The sequence below is a fragment of the Miniopterus natalensis genome, chromosome 4 (genome assembly GCF_054644295.1).
Source record: "Miniopterus natalensis isolate mMinNat1 chromosome 4, mMinNat1.hap1, whole genome shotgun sequence".
Classification (NCBI taxonomy): Eukaryota; Metazoa; Chordata; class Mammalia; order Chiroptera; family Miniopteridae; genus Miniopterus; species Miniopterus natalensis.
Genome location: NC_142084.1, coordinates 71,140,024 through 71,159,997, shown reverse-complemented (window position 1 = coordinate 71,159,997; position 19,974 = coordinate 71,140,024). Strand labels below are relative to the sequence as shown.

General features: G+C 51.1%; 1 protein-coding gene across 4 annotated transcripts in view; it reads right to left on the bottom strand.

The window, feature by feature from the left end:
• Positions 1-6,069, bottom strand: part of MYO9B (myosin IXB) — a 64,611-nt gene extending 58,542 nt beyond the window's left edge. For all 4 annotated transcript variants that reach the window (XM_087816796.1, XM_087816798.1, XM_087816797.1 and 1 more), the window contains exon 1: positions 5,174-6,069. In XM_087816796.1, the coding sequence (XP_087672922.1) occupies positions 5,174-6,013 (840 nt within the window). In that variant the 5' untranslated portion in view covers positions 6,014-6,069. The remainder of the gene's footprint in view (positions 1-5,173) is intronic.
• Positions 6,070-19,974: the final 13,905 nt, after the last annotated feature.

The window sequence follows — 19,974 nt, the reverse complement described above, 5'->3', positions numbered from 1 at the left end:
CCCCTTCCTGTTTTCTGGTCAGAATTGCACAGTGAGGCTGCAACCCGCGTCCGGGGAAGTGGGGGTGCAGGGAGGGGGAGGTGGCGCCTGGTGACACCCAAACCTCAAAACAACTCAACTTCTCCTTTCGTGGAGCTGTAAAAAGTCCCAGACACTGCCAGTGGTGCCGATCTTCAGCTGAGGTGAGGGAGGAGAGCCTTCACGAAGAGGCAGGGAGATACCATGAACTCAGGCTCGTGCTCTAGCTGGCTTCCAACCCTAGTCCAGCTGTGGCTGCCGGCAGTATGGCCTGGAGAGCACAGGCTGGAGTGGGTTGATTTGCGTCCTCCCCCCCAAATATGTCTAAGTCCTGATCCCTAGGACCTGTGAAAGGGTCCTTATTTGGACATAGGGTCTTTGCAGATATAATTAGCCTAAGTATCTAAAGGTGAGATCATCCTGGATTTAGAGTGAGCCCTAAATCCAATGACAGTGTCCTCATAAGAGAAAGGACATTAGAGACATAGAGACACATGGGGAGAAGGCCATATGGAGACACAGGAAGAGACTGGAGTGATGTGGCCACAAGCCAAGTAATGTCAAAGGGTTGCTGGAAGCTCCTAGAAGCTGGGAGAGAGGCCTGGGACCCATTCTTCTTCAGCCTCCAGAAGGAGCCAACCTGCCCATACCTTGATTTTGGACTTCTGGTCCCCTGAACTGTGAGAATAAATTCCTGTTGTTTTAAGCCCTCTAGTTTGTAGTACTTTGTAATGGCAGCCCCAGGACACTTGCACACCAGTGCACCTCTCTGTGGCTCAGTCTCCTCATCTTTAAAACAAGCAGAGTTGTTGTGAGGGCTCAGAGAGATGAGAAATGCAAACTGTGACACCTGAAGCTTGACACTCAAGTGGGTTCGAAGGACGATAACAAATTATTCCTATTAGAAAGTGCCTATTGGCTTAGCTCAGGGTGGCTAGGGCTTACTTATGGACAAAATGGTTGGCACCTGAAAGAAAGTGACTGGGTCTCATGGAATCACAAGCTGTTCTCACCCAGGAAAAGATTCTGCCCCCAGGAGACACTTGGTGATGTCTGGGTACATTTTTAGTTGTCATAATTGAGGGGACGGGTTGCTATTAGCACTTGGTGGTTGGAGGCCAGGGCTGCTGCTCAACACCCTGCAGTGCACAGGATCCCCCCCCCCCCCCCCCCCCACCGAGAATGACCTGGCTCCAGACACCAGCAGTGCCTCGACTGGGAAGCCCAGCTCTAAATTAAAATAAACTTCTCCCTTTCCAAAAGGTGGCCCCAGGAAGCATGTTTATAGCCGTGATGTGGATTTGGCTCAAGCCGGTTTTGGAAGCGGGTGTGGGCACCGCCCTCCAGCAGATCCTAACTGCTGGGGAAATTTGGCCTTGCCCACTCTTGCTGAGGCTCAAGGGAGGCAGCCAGGCGAGGTCAGAGGCATCTGACTCACAGGGTGCAGATGCCTGCCATGGAGAGTGACTAACAGCCCTCCAAGAATGGGACAGGATCCCTTGGGGCAACTGCAGGGGATGAGCAAGGAGGCCGAAGGGAGACACTGTGGGCCTCCAGGATGACTGCTAAGCCAGGGTGGCCCTCAGGGAAGAAGGCACCAGACACCGCCAGCTGTCACTCAGTGAGGGCTGTTGTGTGCTAACTTGTGTCCCCAAAAATCATGATCATGTCCTGATCCTCCAGAACCTGTAAACATAGCCTTATTTGGAATTGGGGTTGTTGCTGACGTAATTAGGATGAGGTCATCCTGAATTAGGGTGGGCCCTAAACCCAATGACTGGTGTCTTTACAAGAAAAGGCAATGTGACGACAGAGGCAGAGATCGGGGTGATGCAGCCACAAGCCAAGGAATGCCTGGAGCCACCAGAAGCTGGAAGAGACAAGGAAGGGTCCTACCCTAGAGTCTTTAGAAAAAGCGTGGCCCTGCCAATGCCTGGATTTCAGGCTTCTGGTCTTCAGAGCTGTGAGAAAGTAGTCAGCCCTCTGAATCTATAGGGTTTGCATCGGTGGATTCAACCAACAGAGGATCAAAAATATTAGGGGAAAAAATTCCAGAAAGTTCCAAAAGCAAAACCTAAATTTGCTAGGTACTGAGCACTATGCTGAATCCACGTGAATAAAGATAGATAGGCTGTAGCCTATGTAGCAAACATAGGTTATCTGCAATGACTTCCATTTTATATAAGGAACTTGAGCATCTGGGAGTTTCGGTATCCGTGGGGGTCCTAGAACCAGCTTCCTATGGATACTGAGGGACAACTGCAAACTCCTGTTGTTTGAAGCACCCTGTCTGTGGTACTTGGTTATAGCAGCCACAGGAAACTCATCCAGGTGCCCTGGATGGTCCTTAGCTAGAAAAGGAAACTATACCCTGATGCCAATCCTGTGTCATGTCATGTTGAGATCTCAGAGCTCAGTGTCCTCACCAAGCATGGGCACACCCACCAGTCTGCCAGGTTCCATGAGGAGTGAATGACCACTTGGCAAAATGCTCCACTTGATAAACATTGGGTCTGCCCTCACATTGACATTCTTAATTTCTAATGTCACTGACTGCCTGCAACATTTTATTCAGGTCTGTGGTGCCAGGCACCAATGCATTGGCCTAGAGCACCTGTCATGGCTCCTGATGCTTGCTGGGAGGACAGTCAGGCCATTGGCTTTATCACAGCTGAGTTTCAGAGCTGGGATGGAGCCAAATTCAACCTGGGACACCCTCCTTGGCTCCCATGTCACATAGAACCTTCCCTGTGGCCCACAAGGCAATGAATGATTTGCGTGTCACCTCTCTGCCCCCACTGCCTCCCACTCTGCCCCTCATTCACCCATTCCTGGGCCCTTGCCTTTCCCCCAACACACCAGGCATAGCCCAGCCTCCCAGCTTTTGCACTGGCCATGCCTCCTCCTGCATGGCTCACCCCTCTTTCCAGGCCCAACTCAGCATCACCTTCTCGCCTCCTGCCCCCTTAATCCTTCTTCCTTGGGCCTGCTGGCTATTCTTATTGGCTCCTAGCTCTGAAATGTAGCCCGTTATTTCTCTTCCTGCCCTCTTGTCATTTGCGTGACAGTTCTGCTCAGGCAGACCTTTGTGTCCATTGTGGCTACCACATAGCCCAGTGCCTAGAACGTGCCTGGCACATGGTAGACATGTGTGTGGAATATTTGTAGAATGAATGGGTGATCAGAATAGAGAAGGGAACGCACACGGGGTACACAGTATTAGAGAGAAAAGTGTCCACTTTGAAGCTGGGTTACTCAGTAGTTTTTAAAACATTTACACAAAAAGTGACAATCTTTACATTACATATATAGGAGAAGACAGAAACAGGCTACCCATAATGGCACCAGGCCATACAGCCCCAATGAATTTCTCACTGATAATCTCAGAGATCGTCAGGGCGAAAGAGGAACTGAAATATAAGCAGCAGGCGCAGCCTAGATGTGATTTCAGTGAATTTGCACAACAACCCTCCAAGGCAGCTGCCTTGGGCCCTCAGCTTGGGGGTAATGGCAAAAGCTGGAGGTCAACGCTCCAAGGTAGGCGAGACCCCCCGTACCCCCAAGGAGAGGGGGCCTGGGTTCCTGTGGACAGACAGGTTATGGCACATCCAGATAATGAGGTGTTAATTGGCAAATGACATCTCAAGCCACAGAAAGACATGGAAGAATCTTACATGCACATCCCTGAAAGGAACTAATCTGAAAAAGGAAAAACAATGGAGACAGTCAAAAGATCAGTGGTTGCCAGGAATTTGGGGGAGAGAGGGATGAACAGGCAAAGCATGGGGGATTTTTAGGGCAGGGAAACTACTCTGTATGATATTGTAACAGTGGATACATAACACTATACGTTTGTCCAAACCTATAGAATGTATAACACAGAGTAAACCCCAAAGTAAACTGTGGACTTTAGTTTATAATGTATCAATATTAGCTTATTAATTATAACAAATGTAACACATGATGAGGGAAAGTGTGGGGAATGAGGAGGATATAGGGAACTCTTGTATTATCTGCTCAATATTGCTATAAACCTAAAACTGCTCTAAGAAATACAATAATTTATATTGAATAAAATTAATTACTAAAGATTAAAATTACTTATATGTAATTATTTGCTGTAAAGTCTTATTAAAAAAAACAAAGTCCTAGATGCCAAACCCAGAGGTACAGACCTCTGGGCCCATACATTGCCCGCGCCCTCACCAGGTGACGACGGTTAAGCTATGTTCTAAAATGTGGATGCCTCTTGTCTTAAGATCCCAAGAGTGAGGAACAGTGTGTGATCATTTCTGCTGCCATGGCATCCAGAGGGCTTACCCACAGCAACACATCAATGGCTTTCATGGAGTTTGGTCATGGGATACTGGACAGAGGGTGGAGAGTGTTTCTTCCCCCACTGACTGTACAGCGTGGCCAGGTGGCCCCCTCCCATTGCCTCACTGTCCCTTAACCCCCAGGCCTGCACTATGTCTTGCTGGCTTTCTTCCATGCCACAGCCTCACTGGAAACTCTCCATCATGAACTGCTCAGTTTGGACATGCCATCCTTTTCGTTCTGGGACCTGGAGTACAGACTGCTGCCTCTCAGACATCAACAGTGTATTAATCAGGCCTTTTTCTTTTCTATATTTTGATGTTTTGACATCTAGAGCCTAGCTGACCCTAGAGGGACTGCCCCTCCTGGGGTTAGCCAATTCCCAGAGAGGGCAAAGGACTTGCCTTTGAGACATCTTCCATATGCAAACCCACCCAGCCAGAGCTCACAATCCTACCGCCCCCTCTATCAGGCTTTCACACTCAGGGCCACTATCCACCTGCCCTGATCACCCCAGGGCCAGATACTAGACAACGTGGGCAGCCCCTATATCCAAGAGCCATGAAATTATTCAAACCAGCCAATCCTAAACCTGCTCACCCTGCCTCACCCACCCCTTCCCATGAAAACCACAACAGGGACTCTTTCCCATGATTTCACCTCACACCTGCTGTTCCTGACCAACCCTGGTGCCTCCTTGTGTGGCCCTGCACAGTGTGCTGAGCCTCTTATTTCTAGCGAAGCTCCTGTTTCTAGGGAACTGTGAGTATAACAAACTATCTTCTCTCAATAATAAAACCCACATGTTAAGACCCCTTCTGATGACTGCCCTACTCACCTCTAGCACGGGGCCGGCGCCCAGGATGGTCCTCTCAACACCACTGGCATAGCCTTTCTGACTCAGGGCAGTGAGGCAGTGGATCAGGAAGTTGGTGGTCTGTGTCTTGCCTGAGCCGCTCTCGCCTGAGATCACAATGCACTGGTTGATGCGTTTCCGGAGCATGGCGTAGTAGGCCACGTCGGCCAGAGCGAACACGTGTGGCTCTAGCTTGCCCAGCTGCTGGTTCTCATACATCTTCACGTACTTGGGATTGTAGATGGGGAGGAACTTGAAAGGGTTGACAGCCACAAGGATGCTCCCCGCATATGTGTAGATCTTCTGCTGCAGAAAGCGGTGCTTGAGGTTCTTCAGGAGGTTGGCCTCAGTCAGCTCAGGGAGGTTGCACAGGTCATCAAAGTCCGCCTGCTGTCGCGGCAGGAGGCCGCGCTCCACTAGGCGCCGGGTGGCTGTGGCCTGGGCCACCAGCTGCATGTGTACGTACTTGATGGCCCCATCCGAGTCACGCTCTTGCAGCAGGAAGTAGTAACCATCTTCCTGCGGGTGCTCGTCCTGTGCCCGTCGAGGCCACAGCAGCACGCGGTGCACAGGCGAGTCGTTGGCGTCCAGCACCCACTCCTCCCCGCCTGTCTCCTTGACCTCCACCAGCACATAACGCTTGGTTCCATCCAGCCGCAGGCTGGTGATAGCGTCCTGAATGACGTCGGACGTGGTGCTGTCCTTGGTGGCTGTCACACGGCATGAGGCCTGGCTCTCGCTGGTGGTCAGCTGCGGGTAGATGTGCAGGTGGTAGGCCGCCTGCCTCTGGCAGCCGGAGCTGCCTGCCTCGTTCACACTCATCCTGCCAGCCGCCTGGCTTCAGCATGCCTCCCGGGCTCAGGGCGCGTGACCTGGAGCTGAAAGGGAGGGGGTGGCACAGTCAGAGTGGTGGGGTAGTTGTGGTAGGGAACACTGACACCCACCCCAGACAAACCACTCCAGACCTGAGGCCCAAATACCCTACCCTTGACAGGGCTCTCCCAAAAAGCCAAAGGGTGGAAAGAGCATCAGTCTGTCCTTAAATGTGACCTCTGTGGCCCTTGCAGAGTGACAGCACAAGACCCCCTCCTCTCCAAGATCAAGCCCTTTCCCTGGAGTTTATTCCATCTCAGCCCTATCCCTCCCCACCCAGGGTCAGCCTCTCAACCTGCAAGTCCAATGGTCATGGCGACGTCTCAGCTAAGCCTTTGCCAGTCCACATCCTTCCTGGCTTCTCCTCTTGGACAAAATCTCCCCCGCCAGCTCCCCAAGATGAAGACTTGGCCGCACAGGCCTTGGTTACATCCCACAATATACCAGGGAGAGCAAGAACCTGCCCTGAAACTCAGGGACTCTGAAACAGCAAGTTACCCCAAACTCCAATGACCCCAAAACTCACTTGAGAAAACTGTTCAGAGTGTATTTGCTTCTAGAAACCACAAACCCAGTCTCCTGTAAAGAACATCAGATAGATGCCCAGTCAGTCCTCCTAAGACTGCTAAGGTCAGGAGCAACAGGGAAAGACAGAGGAGACATGATGACTAAATTCAACAGGGCTCCAGGACAGGGTCCCCGATCAGGGAGAGCATAGGAATGGAAGAACTAGTGACATCTGATAATGTCAGGAGGTTAGTTAATAGCAGTGTATCAATGTAAATTTCTTAGTTGTACAAATGTGCCTGATAATGTAAGATGGTCACGACAGGGAAGGGTAGAGAAGGGATACAGGGAACTCTCTGTACTGTCTTTGCAACTTTTCTGTAAATCTATGATGACTTCAACAGAAAAAGTTTACTTTCAAAAAATGCATGTTTCTGAAGACATTTCAGGAAAGAAAAAATGCAGCCAGTGTTGGCAACAGCAAATGTGTCTTGGAGCAAGAGGCATAAATGTGTGTGGGTCAGATGCGGACTCACTGTGTGCCACCTAAGCGTGGCTGAGGATAGAAAGATGAGCCAGACCTTGGCTCAGAGCCCAGTGGGAGAAAATACTATGCAAACAAATGTGAGAGAGTATAAACCACAAAGACGCACATGCACGAGCACACTCATATGAATATACCCATACTTGTGCACACATGCAAGCACAGGACAAACATGAACACATGTGCGTGCAGTTTCATGTGAACACACCCACACTCATGCACTCAAAGAACACAGGTGCACATTCACATACACGGAAGCACACACACAAACATGGACACGTATGCACAGTACTTTCATATGAACACACACATACAAACATGCACAGAGCCAGGACTTCAGGCAGAGATGACCCCTCTGTGACTTGCACTCGTGGAGATATGGCTGATGTGAACCACAATTTCCGGTGTGCAAACCGGAGGAGGTGTGAACCAGCTCACAGGCTGGGGGCTTTGGGCTGTCTCACACCCAAGCTGCCTGGATGCAGGTGGTAGAGAGGTCACATGAATGAGCCTGCGTTTTCCTTCCAGCAGACGCCAACCTAAGCAAGCAGCCATCAGAGGCAAGTTACATGATCCTGCTCCTGCAGCCTTCACCACCTGCCCTGACAAGGGTCTGACAGAGGCCTGGATGGGCTGAGGGCCACGTAGCCACCTGCACTCAGGGCCACCCCACATCCTCCAGAGAAAGCTGATCATCAGGTGCTTTCGGAGCCCTGTTGTGAACAGAGGCCTGTAGGAGACATTTGCAGCTCTGGGCCCCTTGGTGGGGTTAGCAGGAGACCCTGCACTCAAGAGAATGGAGATTGGGGGGAGCATTAAAGAACTAGTTGATGCACGCCCCACCCCAGGCCAGGAGGAAGTAGATAAGGCTAGCTTAAGGCAGTGGCTGATAGTCAGGGCTGCAGGAAGGGGGAAAGCCAAAGAAAAGGGGCAGGGCCAAAACCAGCTGGGGCCCCTTGTCCACCAAAGGGTCCACCTGACTGACCTGCTGCAGCTACCACTCTAGACGTTGTCAGAGTCCACCCAGGCCCACCATGTCTGCATCCTAGAAAATTCTTCTGCCAGACCTGTCTGGGTGGCCCTTACCTGCTTAGCCCAGCCTCACCTGGCCCTTCTCCCCACAGACCCACACTCTCCTCCCAGAGGAGCCCTCTTTTCCCATTCTCCCAAGGCTTTTAGGGGGAGGACCCTCCCATCAAACAGCTCATGTGCATTAAAGCCAGAGACACTAAGGGTAGAGCCCACTAACCTCCTTGCTTCCATGCAGCCTAAAGCTAGCCTTTCCCAGTCCCACCTGCCCCTTGGTCCACTGTCTCCACCCACACCATGGAAACCACTGCCCCCTTCCCTCAGAAGGTGCCATCAAATTCCCATTAGTTAGCACCTCTGCCAGCAGACTCTCCCAGTCCTGCTTACTTGCTGTGCAGCCAGTGTCACCTGTATCTCCCCTAGTGCAGGGAACCCTCCTGCCCTGCACCCCCTCAGGGACTGTGCTCACGCCCAAGGACACCTGCCTCACCTCCATCTCACCATAGCCACCTCTTTCTGCTCTGCCTGGAACATCCAAAAGGCTAGTTCCCTGTTCTTCCCATTGACCACATCATGTCTGCTGTCAACATGTCCCCAGAACTGCTGTCTTGTCTCATCAGCCGGCCAGGAGGTCCTCCCATGGAGCCCCTAGATGCATTGGTCTAAATGTGGGTGTCCCAGCACAAAGCCCCTTGGGGGCACCCCATGGTCGGCCCTCAGACCCCTGGTCGGCAGGCCCAATACAGCATTGCCACCCTTCCGTCTGTCTCCACAATGGCTGACTGGCACACTGTGGCCACTCCCAACCCAGACCAAGGCCAGGTTCATAGGCCAAACCTTGCAGGTCTCTCCAGCCCAACCACAGAGCTGCCCAGAGCCCCCTGACCCACAGGAGGATGTAAGGTTCTCCAGTGGATCAGACACCCATTCACCTACCCCTAGACCCTGCCCACCACTTCACACACCCAAGTCTCAGAAGGGGGTTGGCCCCACCCTGCTGCTTCCTTGCGGTGCCATTCTTGACCTCAGGTTGGAATGTCCCTCAAATCCCTCTGCTGGATCCCAGGCAACAATGCTCCTGGTACAAAATCTCAGGACGCACCCTCAGGCCCAGCATCCCTCATTCCACAGGTGGCATCATTTTACCTATAACATTCTGCTGATCAGATTCTCACTGGGCACAGAAGAGTGTCTTATTACTTACATTCCTTTGTCAGGCTGTATTTTTAAAAAATTATGCCTACTGAACAGCTGTTTTTCTAAGTTGTTCTTTACTGTTGCCCATTTTTTCCCACTGAAGCACACTATTGCTTTGGAGGAGCTTAATGTTTTGGAGGAGCTCTTTGTATAAGAAGGCTATTAACTCTGCCATGTCTGATGAAACTAATTCATATCAATTTACTTTTGCATATGGTGTTTTCTGAGAAAAATATTACATTTTCAGGCAGTCATATCTGTGGATAATTTTTTTTTTTTTTAATATATCTTTACTGATTTCAGAGAGAGGAAAGGAGAAGGAGAGAGAGAGACAGAAACATCAATGAGGAGAGAGTCATTGATCAAGCCCGCAACTGGGCATGTGCCCTGACCAGGAATTGAACCCTGATCGCCTGGATCCTAGGCCGATGCTTAATCGCTGAGCCACGCCTGGCCGGGCTGTGGATAATTTTTTTTATATCTACTATCCATTTCTTTCCTAGATCTGATTTACACTGGACTACACCTTCCTCTCCATTCCCAGATTTATTCTTTACATTTAAGCCTTTATCCATTTGGAAATCATTTTGAAAGGTGTATGAGTTCCTCAGAGCTGCCGTAACAAAATACTACAAACCGGGTAGCTTAAAACAACAAAAATGTATTGCCTCACAGTTCTTGAAAAGTCCAAAATCAAGACGTTGGCAGGGCTGGCTCCTTCTGGAGGCTCTGAGGGAGAATTCATCCCAGGCCTTTCTCCCAGCTTCTGATGGCTGCCACCAACACTTGGTGTTCCTTGGCTTGTAGATGTTTCACTCCCATCTCTTTCTCCAACCTTACATGGTGCACTTGTCTGTCTGTGTCCTTGCCTCTTCTCATAAAGACACCAGCTGTTGGATTCAGTATGAGTTTATCTTGAGATCTTTAAATACATCTGCAAATGCCCTGCCGGGCGTGGTTCAGCGGTTGAGCATCGACCTAGGATCCAGGAGATCGAGGTTCGATTCCTGGTCAGGGCACATGCCCGGGTTGCGGGCTTGATCCCCAGTCGGGGGTGTGCAGGAGGCAGCTGATCAATGACTCTCTCATCATTGATGTTCCTATCTCTCTCTCTCCCTCTCCCTTCCTCTCTCTGAAATCAATGAAGACATATTTAAAAAAAAAAAAAAAAAAATCTGCAAAGACCTTATTTTCAATCAAGGTCACATTCTGAGGTTCTGGGTGGACATGAATTTGGGGGATACTAATCAACCAAGTAAAGTGTGGGAGGTTAAATGGGGATCCAGATGATTTTCTCCAAAGAGTGAAGTAATTGTTTTAATGCCTTTTATTAAAGAATCCTTCTTCCTCTGACCAGGAGCCCCCTCTGTTTGATAAATATATGTAAGTTATTTGACACACATGGGTTTGCCTCTGGGCTGCTGATGCCTGCCTGGTGCCGTGCTGTTTTGATGATCACAGTTTCAGAGCTGTGATAATTCATTATTAATTAATGGTCAATATCTCCGTTGGAGGGGCTAAGCTGTTTTCTTTGGTTTCCAAGTATGTCTTCCTCATTGAGTCTTAACCGAGTCTGAGACCTGGAAATCAGTCACGCTGTGGCTTAAGGTCCTTGTCACAAGTGGATGTGAAACCTGTGCCTCAAGAATCCCTGGGCTGCGTTGGAATGAAAGGAAGTAGGTCTGAGGCTGAGGAACTGGGGGTGGCAGGTCCTGGGAGTGGAGGGTGATGGTGGGGAGACACAGCTTCATCAAGTGGCAATTACAGGCTGCAGTCATGTGTCAGAGGCAGCCTGCAATTGCCACTGAAAACCTATGTGTCCATCCTTCATCTAAACCATGTCACCAAATATCCCAAAGTTAAAACGCCATTCTACCCTCCAATAATACAGACAATGTGCTACAGAAGAAGTACGCTCAATGTGAATAGAAGTAAAACATCCCCCTACAATAATGGAATCTGTCTCTCCAGGACTTGGGAGAACTATGCCCTTGTCACCAAATGAAAATCAAGCTGGCAGACTATAAAATTCCCACTGAGAGGACCAAAAGATGGAAATGAAATACTCATCAAAGGATGAAGAATAAACAAAAGGTGGTCCATCCACACAGTGGAATATTACTCAGCCATAAAAAGGAATGAAGCACTGATACATGCTGCAATATGGATGAACTTTGAAAACATGCTGAGTGAAAGAGGGCAGACACAAAAGGCCACATGGTGTATGATCCCATTTATATGACATGTCCAGAACAGGCAAATCCATAAAGACAGAAAGCAGATTAGCAGTTGTCAGGGGGTGGGGGAGGGGAAGGGGGAGTGACTGCTAATGGGGATGGGGTTTCCTTAAGGGGTGACGTAAATGTCTTGGAACTAGACAGAGGTGATGGTTGTACAACATTGTGAATGCACTAAGTGTTATTAATCGTGGATTTTATGTTATGTGCCTTTTACCACAATAAAAAATTCCCACTGTAAAACCTGAACTGTGAAAAATTAAGGCTTTGCAAATGCCACACTGATATACTTTCTGCCCTCTGAGAAGACATGAACCTCAATTCAGGGTCTTTCTCTCATGCTCTTAGAGAAAGGAGACACAGGAAAGAGGGGGAGGCAACCACAAATTCGGCCCCAGGGGTGGATGAGTGGACAAATGTGAATGAGCTCAAGCAAGGCCTGGCCAAGGCCTTATGCATGAAAAAGCAAAGTTCTGCCTATAGGTTTGGCGAGCAATTTGGAATTTACTGGAAAATAAGGCAGATGGGGCCTCCAGAAAGTGTAGTGTAGCTGCTTCGTTTATATAAGGCCATAATTTGCAGCCACATGTTTATCAGATGAAATCATTCTCAAGCTGAAAGGAGGAGGCTGGCATGATTGTAGAATCATGTAGGAGGCACCACTTATAACACAGAGCATTTCCACGTTCCCATGTGCACGTCCTTGAGCCCATTAGGTTTTTTAGGAAGAAATGATCATGTGAAGCCATTGGGAAGATGGATGCTCTGAGAAATAGCTACAAAATATGTGTGTTCTTGGTCAACGCTGGAGGACACTTAGGTTTCAAATTGGGGTAATGCAACAGGGCCACAGCCATGAGAGTGCCTGGAGCCCCTAAAGCTGGAAGAGGCAAGGAAGGGTCCCCCCTGGAGACTTTGGAGAGAGACATGGCCCTGCTGACACCTTGCTTTTGTGCCCCTGGCCTCCAGAACTGTGAGGGAATAAATTTTTATTGTTTAAGCCACTTGGTTTGGGTTACCAGCTTACAGCAGCCCCAGAACACAAATCCAGGTGCCCAGTACAGAGGGTACTGGATGCTCCAAGCACAGACTCTCTTGCATAATTGTTGACTATGTACCTTTCTTCCCTAAGACACAGCCCTCAGGCTTTCCAGTCTGGCCCAACCGGTCTGAGCCCTGGAGAAAGCCCCTCCCCCAGGCATGTCAGTTCATCTGCCCCCCAAGACCTGTCCTTCTCCCAGGGGTTTGTGGCTACATCCTTCAACCTGTCCTGTCAAGAAATGTTTCTCCAGTCCCTACCCTGGCCAGGCCAGTTGCACATAGGAGAGTGAGAATGTCAAGGTGTCTCGGCCTTCAGGCAATTTGACCACAAACCCACGAGCAGAGGCGTTTCTAACCCAGTGTGATGGTGTGTCACACCAGGGCCTCCCCAGCAAATACTAGGCGATGGCAGGAGACATTTTTGGTCCTCACCACAGCGGGGAGGGGAGGTGCTACTGGCATCTGGTGGGTGAAGACCAGGCACACTGCTCAACACCTTACAGTTCACAGTATGACTCCAATGCAGAGAACGATCCAGCCCCAGATATTAGAAGTGCTTTCGTGAGGACAACAATTGAGGAGGGCAGGGTGGTTACTTTGGACGAGGAAGCAGGGAAGCGCTTAGAATAAATAGTTGCTGAGGCCTGTGTAGTGAGAAGGGGCAGACAGGCGATCGCTCGGGGATGGCGGCCCAGTGAGGGTGGTGAGCTCCAAGGGCAGGGGCAGCCTCAGAACAAGGGGACCAGTGTGGCCAGCAGAATGAGGCAGGAGGGGGAGGGGCCAGGGTTGAGGAGGTCAGATCCTATCCAGTAGGGCCTGGCGAATGTGGGATGTAGTTGAAATTTTCATGCAAGCTTGACAGGGAGCTCTGGCTGGTTGGGCACAGGGAGCACCAGGACACGAATGACAAAAGGACGAGGTTGGTCAGCCAGCCAGCATGTGGCAGCTGGACTATGGGGGGGGGGGGAATCCTTATTGGGTGGTTCCTACAGGAGGGGGGGACTGATGGTGGCTGAGTCAGGCACATGGGATGCAGGTGGATTCTGGATACAGGGGGACAGAGGGATGACAGGCCTTTGAGGCTGGGCTCTGGGTCTTTTCCAGATGAGTGCTGGGAGCATAAAGACATGGAAGGCCACCTGGGAAGAGGGTCTAGACGGGCAGAAGAGACCCCTTTGGGATTCCCCTCTCCAAATCACGCAGTCTACCTGTTATGCTCAGGTGGAAAGCCACCTTGAGAACCTCCTGTGGACAGAGCTACAGTGACAACACACAAAAGCCCTTCTCTTGAAACCTTGACTCAGCAGCCCCTGGAGAATGAGGAAGCCCCACTCTGCTTTTAAGACAAATCCTCAAGGGCTCCAAGTGGGACTTGAGAGGGCTTTGGTGCCAGTCCAGTTGCTCAACATGGGTCAGCCGCTTTGGTCCACAGGAACCCCCCCCCTCCCCCCGGGACATGTCCCCATGGAACCCCTGCTGCAGATCTATGGGACACTCTGCTTGGGGAGCGGGTCCTGCCTCAAAGGTCGCAATGTGGGATTCGGGCAACAACCACCATGGAGCTGTTAATCTCATGCTTGGAACTAAGTAGCTGCTCAACAAAACTGGCTGTTTCTGAGCTCTTAGCAGATGAGATTTTTCACAAAAGCCACTGGTTGTCTCCCACCAAGAGCCTCTGTTCCGGTTTCTTCAATAACCCTCCTTGGACTTGATTTTAGAACATTCCCACCATCACAAAGAAACCCTGAACCCTTTAGCCATAGCCTCATCATCGTAACAAGACCCCCACATCCATCCCTGTTTTCCATTCCTGACTTTGCCCACCCCAGCAGCATGGGGTACTCTCTGCCCCAGAGTCACGCCCTCCCATCTGCTTGTGGCCCCTGGCCTCAGGGTCTTAACATGGGCAAGGTCGCCTCCTCTTGGCCATGAAGCACACCCCCTGCCCAGTTTCTGACACAAAGATCTGGTTCCACGTTCAGACCCAATGACATCTTCTATCACCCAGATGGCTAATGGTCCAGAGTTTTGACTGGTCAATAACATCTGATTACAGCCACCAAACGGCTCCCTTCCCAGCCTATCCATGAACTGTCCTGGAGGCAGAGAGTAAAGGTGATCCTGTAGGCTGGCCACAGGTTTGACAATACTCAGGACAGAGACCCTAGCATGGTCCGATTATAAACTTTGGCTGTTCCCTAGGGGGGCGTGCACATACACATGGCCCCCCAGGCCTGGCTCTAAATATGCCCCTTGTAGAATCTGAGATCCTTTCCTTCCTAAGCCGGATCCTCGCCTCTTTACAGTCACCTCAAGTGTAAGGAAGGACATGTCTGAGATCTGGAAATTTTCCTAACAGGGAGCTCCCAAAGTTGATGTGACCAACCAGTCCACCATCCCTAAAATGTTTACTTAAATGAACTCACTCTCTATTAATCCAACTATTTGTCCAAATCCCTTTACTAAATAAAAATAAAATTTGTCCCTTACCCAGTGTTTTGGGCTAAATTGTGTGTCTCCATCCCCTCCAATTCATTATGTTGAAGTCCAAACCCCCAAAATCTCAGAATGTGACTATATTTGGAAACAGAGCCTTTATTGTTTGTTTATTTATCCTCACCTGAAGATATGTTTTTTTAATACTTTTTTTTTTTGAGAGACAGAGAGGAGAGATGAGTTGGGGGGAAAGAGAGACAGAGAAAGAGAAAGAGAGAGGAACATCAATGAGAGAGACAATATTGATTGGCTGCCTCCCACATGTACCCCAACTGGGGCCAGGATTGAACCTGCAACCCATATATGTGCCCTTGACCAGGAATTGAACCTGAAACCCTTCGGTGCTCAGGCTGATGCTCTAACCACAGAGCCTCACCAGCCAGGTCTGGGGTACTTTTTTATGGCAGCTCCAGGAAACTTGTATACCCAGCAGTGACAACGCTGAAAGGCCCATTCTCGAGCACACAGCCCTGTGAAGCAAGGCAGAGCTGGGATATAAATGAATGAGTCAGACCAGGTCAGCTTATTCATCACTCTGACTAATGCACAGGCCAAATGCTTGAATCACTACTTTATTTATCATTGGGATCCGGCGAGGAAAAAAAGTCTTGACGAGGAAATGCGTAGAACCCAAACTCATCCCTGCGTTTCTGAGACGTGCCTAATCTCTGAGGCCCTTTCTGGGTCAAAATGAAAATTGGAGAGGTGAAGTGACGGAGCTCTGTGCAGTAGCCGGCAGGCAGCAGGCTGACTCTTCAGGGGCCTGGCAGTGCTCAGACAGAACCCTTTGTTCTGCGACTCCCTCCATCCAGGAGGAGGACAGAGAGAAGGGCCTGTCTTGCTCTGTGGGGAGGCCGAGCAGGGGCTGCCTGGCACAGTTGGTTGGGGACTTGGGGACATACAAAGGGCTGGTGGGTGGGGAGCGAGGGGAGGGGAGGAACAGCGCCCACAAAGGGTCAGAAGGCCCCAGAACGTGCATTTCCTCCCATGGAGGTACAGCAGCAATGTCACAGTCGGGGAACAAGCAGAGAAGCATGCACGAGGCACAAAAGTTAGACAGTTTGTCTAACATTTTTTTGTCTTGAAGATGGACTGGTGTCTAGAGCCAAGAGGGCAAACGTGAGAAGATAATGTGGCTTCAAGAGCCACCTTGATCCGGGATCACCTCCAAAGTAGCTCTTGAAAAGAGAATCAAATACCTCTAATCTCAGAAAAAAGCAACAATTTGTGCCAAGGCAAGGACGGTTCCTGCAGAAATCCAGGTCAGTGGTAAGACAAAGCAGGGCAAGACAATGGCATTGCTGTCTGGGCGAATGCAGACAGCCCCGACTCATCTCCTGTTCCTCCTCTGCTGTCCATTTCTGAGGAGTGTTGCCCAACTCCCCCTTGGTCCATTCCCACTGGTGCCTCCTTTTTATCGAGTCTCCAGATTAAGAACTGACTGGATGGCAGAATTCAGCTGCTGGCCTCTTTTCCCCACTCCTGCTCTTAGCAGCAGCTCATGAGGAGCTCAACTACACCAAAGATGCATCGAGGCAATGGTGAGCCTGGGGCAGGAGCCGGATTTTACTACAGAGCATAGGTTCTTCCTGGTGGTGATTCTGCCCCCAAGGACATATAGCTATGTCTGGAGACATTTTTGGTTGTCACAATTTGAGGGGTGGGTGCTATTGGCATCTGGTTAATGGAGGCCAGGGATGCTGCTCAACATTCTATAATACATGGGACCCACTCCCCCAACCCCCAGCAAAGAATGACCCAGTCCCAAATGTGAATGATGCTGCAGTTGAGTAACTCTGCTCTAGAGATTTGGTCCTCACCCATTTGAAGTTACTCATGATCCTCTGAGTTTCTAAAACACCCAAGGAGCCATCTCTGAAGTCATCACCCCTCTGAGTCTTAGTGCTCATACTGGGAAAATAGGAACCAGGACCTCACTGTTCTTGGTTGGCAGAATAAAAGAGTTGGGTATAAAAGTATCTATCACAGAAGCTACTCAATAAAGGGTAGAACTGCACAGGGATCTGCTTGTGCAAATCCCCCTCCCAGGCTTGGTTTCACAACTTTGTATCCTTTAAGGCTCGGCTTGAGCCCAACCATGTCTTCTGGGGAAACTTGCAGGAACCCCCAAACCCTGAAGCTTGCACTGGTTATCTCTCATTCTATTCCTATAACTTCTTGGGCTAGCTCTGTTGCTAAACTGTCTGCCCACTCAATTTCATTATTCCCATAGTGGGCAGCATTAGGGCTCATCTGAACCAGTCCCCAGCACAATCAGCCCTTGCTTAACTGAAAGCTAGGCCCACCTAAGACACACGATTTCGAGGAGATGAGGAAAGGGAAGTAGCAAGTTAACAAGCCCCTGTTGGGGACAGAGAACAAATCCTGCAGCTGAACAAACAGGAGATTCTCATATCTCACCTGTTTCTTCAAGTCATAGGCCTGGACCTGAGGGAGGGTCTCACCCAGTATTTTCCAACCACAGGATGCAGCCAGAGCTTTGTGAACAAGTGTGATGTGCAAAAGCATTTTTGGCACTGCAAACTTTCCATTTGGAAAATAAATAAATAAATTTGGATATAAATTGTAGAATGGAAAGCTGAGCCAAACTGGGATCACTGCAGCGGGGAGGGGATCACTAGTTGGGGGGCTGCATAAAATCCAAGGGGGCTATGTGCTGGAGACACCAAGATTATCAAGAGGGGTTGGGTTTCAAAGTTGAGAAATGCTGATTGAGGCCAACTCAATCATTTTGCAGCTGAAGAAACAGACAAAGAGACTTGAAGGAGGTCAGAACCCCCAACACAGGACTCTCCAAGAGAGCCTACCTGACCATGCTCCTGGTACAAGGAAGAGAAAACAGCCAGGGCCATACCAGAAGATTCTTGGTCCTGTTTATATGGGGGCTGTCCTGGCCAGGGCAAGCCCACGCTCAATGTCTGCAGAAGGCATAACTATGGGCTCTGATTGAGTGTCCTGGAGCCACCTTCCATAAGGGCCAGAACATTTTGGAAGTGAAGGGGGTAGCTATCTTTCTGTGGCCTTCTTTATATTCAAGCTATCCAGATTCATCTCCTGCATGAGCTATAAACTCAGGCTCCCTGGTCCTCTGGCAGACCCCAGATAAGGTTCCCCACAGTCAGGAAAGACGAGAGATTAATGCTGATCAAAACTGTCCTATGCAAGGCCCTTGCCTGAACTGGGCCCATCAGATGGTGAAACAACTTTCCAGCTGCCCTTGTCACCTCCCACTGCTCCTGGATGGCTTAAGAGCCTGGAGACTCCTAGACCAGAACACAGCTCAGCAAGGTAGGAGCTGGGACTCTGCAACTGTAAGGCAAAATGTCCCCACCAGCTACCACCTCAGACAAGAGTGCGGGAGAGGCTTTCCCTTTGAGACCCCTGGCCTACAAGCTCACAGGAGAGAAGCAGGGCACACTCGATACCTCTGGGGCTGAGCTCACAGCCGCTGGAGGACAGATTTCCTGTATGTCGTTTTACCCATTTAAGTCCAAGGATGCAACTCTGAGGAGGTGGTGACAGCCTAGCACACAAGGGTGCGTGCACATACACTCCCTCCCCTCTGAAACCCAGTTCCGGTCCCAAGGAGGGCCAAGGGCCTGCTTCCTTGCTCCCTGGGACCCCCAGGCTCTAGCCAGCCAGGTCTTAGCAAAAGAGTTGTGTGGTTTTCCAGTCTGGAGTCCCAGAATCCTGGCCCAGAGAGGGCTGGGACTCACTCAGGGTCACCCAGAGGCTGGAGGGTGAAATCAAGATGAATCAAGAAGTGCACCCCCCCACCCCAGTCTCCATGGGCTGCATCCCAACATCTGAATGGGTTCACTATAGTCCCTTCCTTCCTTCCCCCTCCTCCTCTGGCCCTCAGTTCTTGCCATGGCTTCTACCCTATTTTTGCCTCTTTCCACCCCCCATGTTCCCCTTTCCAATTCGGTGGCCCACCACAACAGTGGGTTCAGAACCTCTCTGCATTTATGAACACCCAACTGAGTCCCAAGCGCCTCAGGCACCATTCTTCCACCCCTTCAACCGTGGGCAGACGCCCTCAGGCTGTCCTGCACCCCTTCCCTCGATCGCACCCAGGCTGTCCCGCCCCCACAGGCCTTGCCCCTCTTCCCCAGCGTGGGCCTCTCAACACCGCCTCCTTGCCTCTGCCCCTCCCAGACTCGTTTCCTGCGACCCCTCAACTACCACTTAAGCCACGTCCTCTTCAGAGAAGCTGCTCACAGCCACAAGACCTACCACCACCCCCACTCGCCCGCAAACTCCCTTACAATGCCCATCCTACCAACTTTCTCCTGTTTCGTCCTGCTCGCACACCGCCCCCTGCAACCCCTCCGCGACCCCCAAACTCGTTCCCGCCCCCTCTACCCCGCCTTCACACACTCCCGTTACTCCTCAGCTCCGTCCCTTTACACTGCAGCCCGCCAAAGCGAGCTTCGAGATCGAGCCCCCCATCCGCGGTCGGAAGCACTCACCTGGACCTCGGCCGCCGCGCGCCGCCGGTCCCGGGCCGGGTCCCCGGCCAATCCGCCCGCTCGCCAGACGAGCCTTCGGCCGCTCTGCTCCGCTCCGCCCCGCCGCGCCCGCCACTCCCCTGCGCGCTCCCGCTCCCGCTTCCGGGTCCCGAAGGGGCGTGGCCTGGGCGTGACGCCAGCGCGCCACGGGGCGTGGCCGGGGCGTGACGCCAGCGCGCCACGGGGCGGGGCGCTCCAAACCCCGTCCCTACTGGGCGGCTCCCCCGCACACTCCCTCTTCCGGGGGGCGGGGCCTGGGCGTGACGCCAGAGGGCCACCGGGCGGGAGAGCCATGAAGCCCCGCCCCTAAAGGGGCCTGGGCCACTG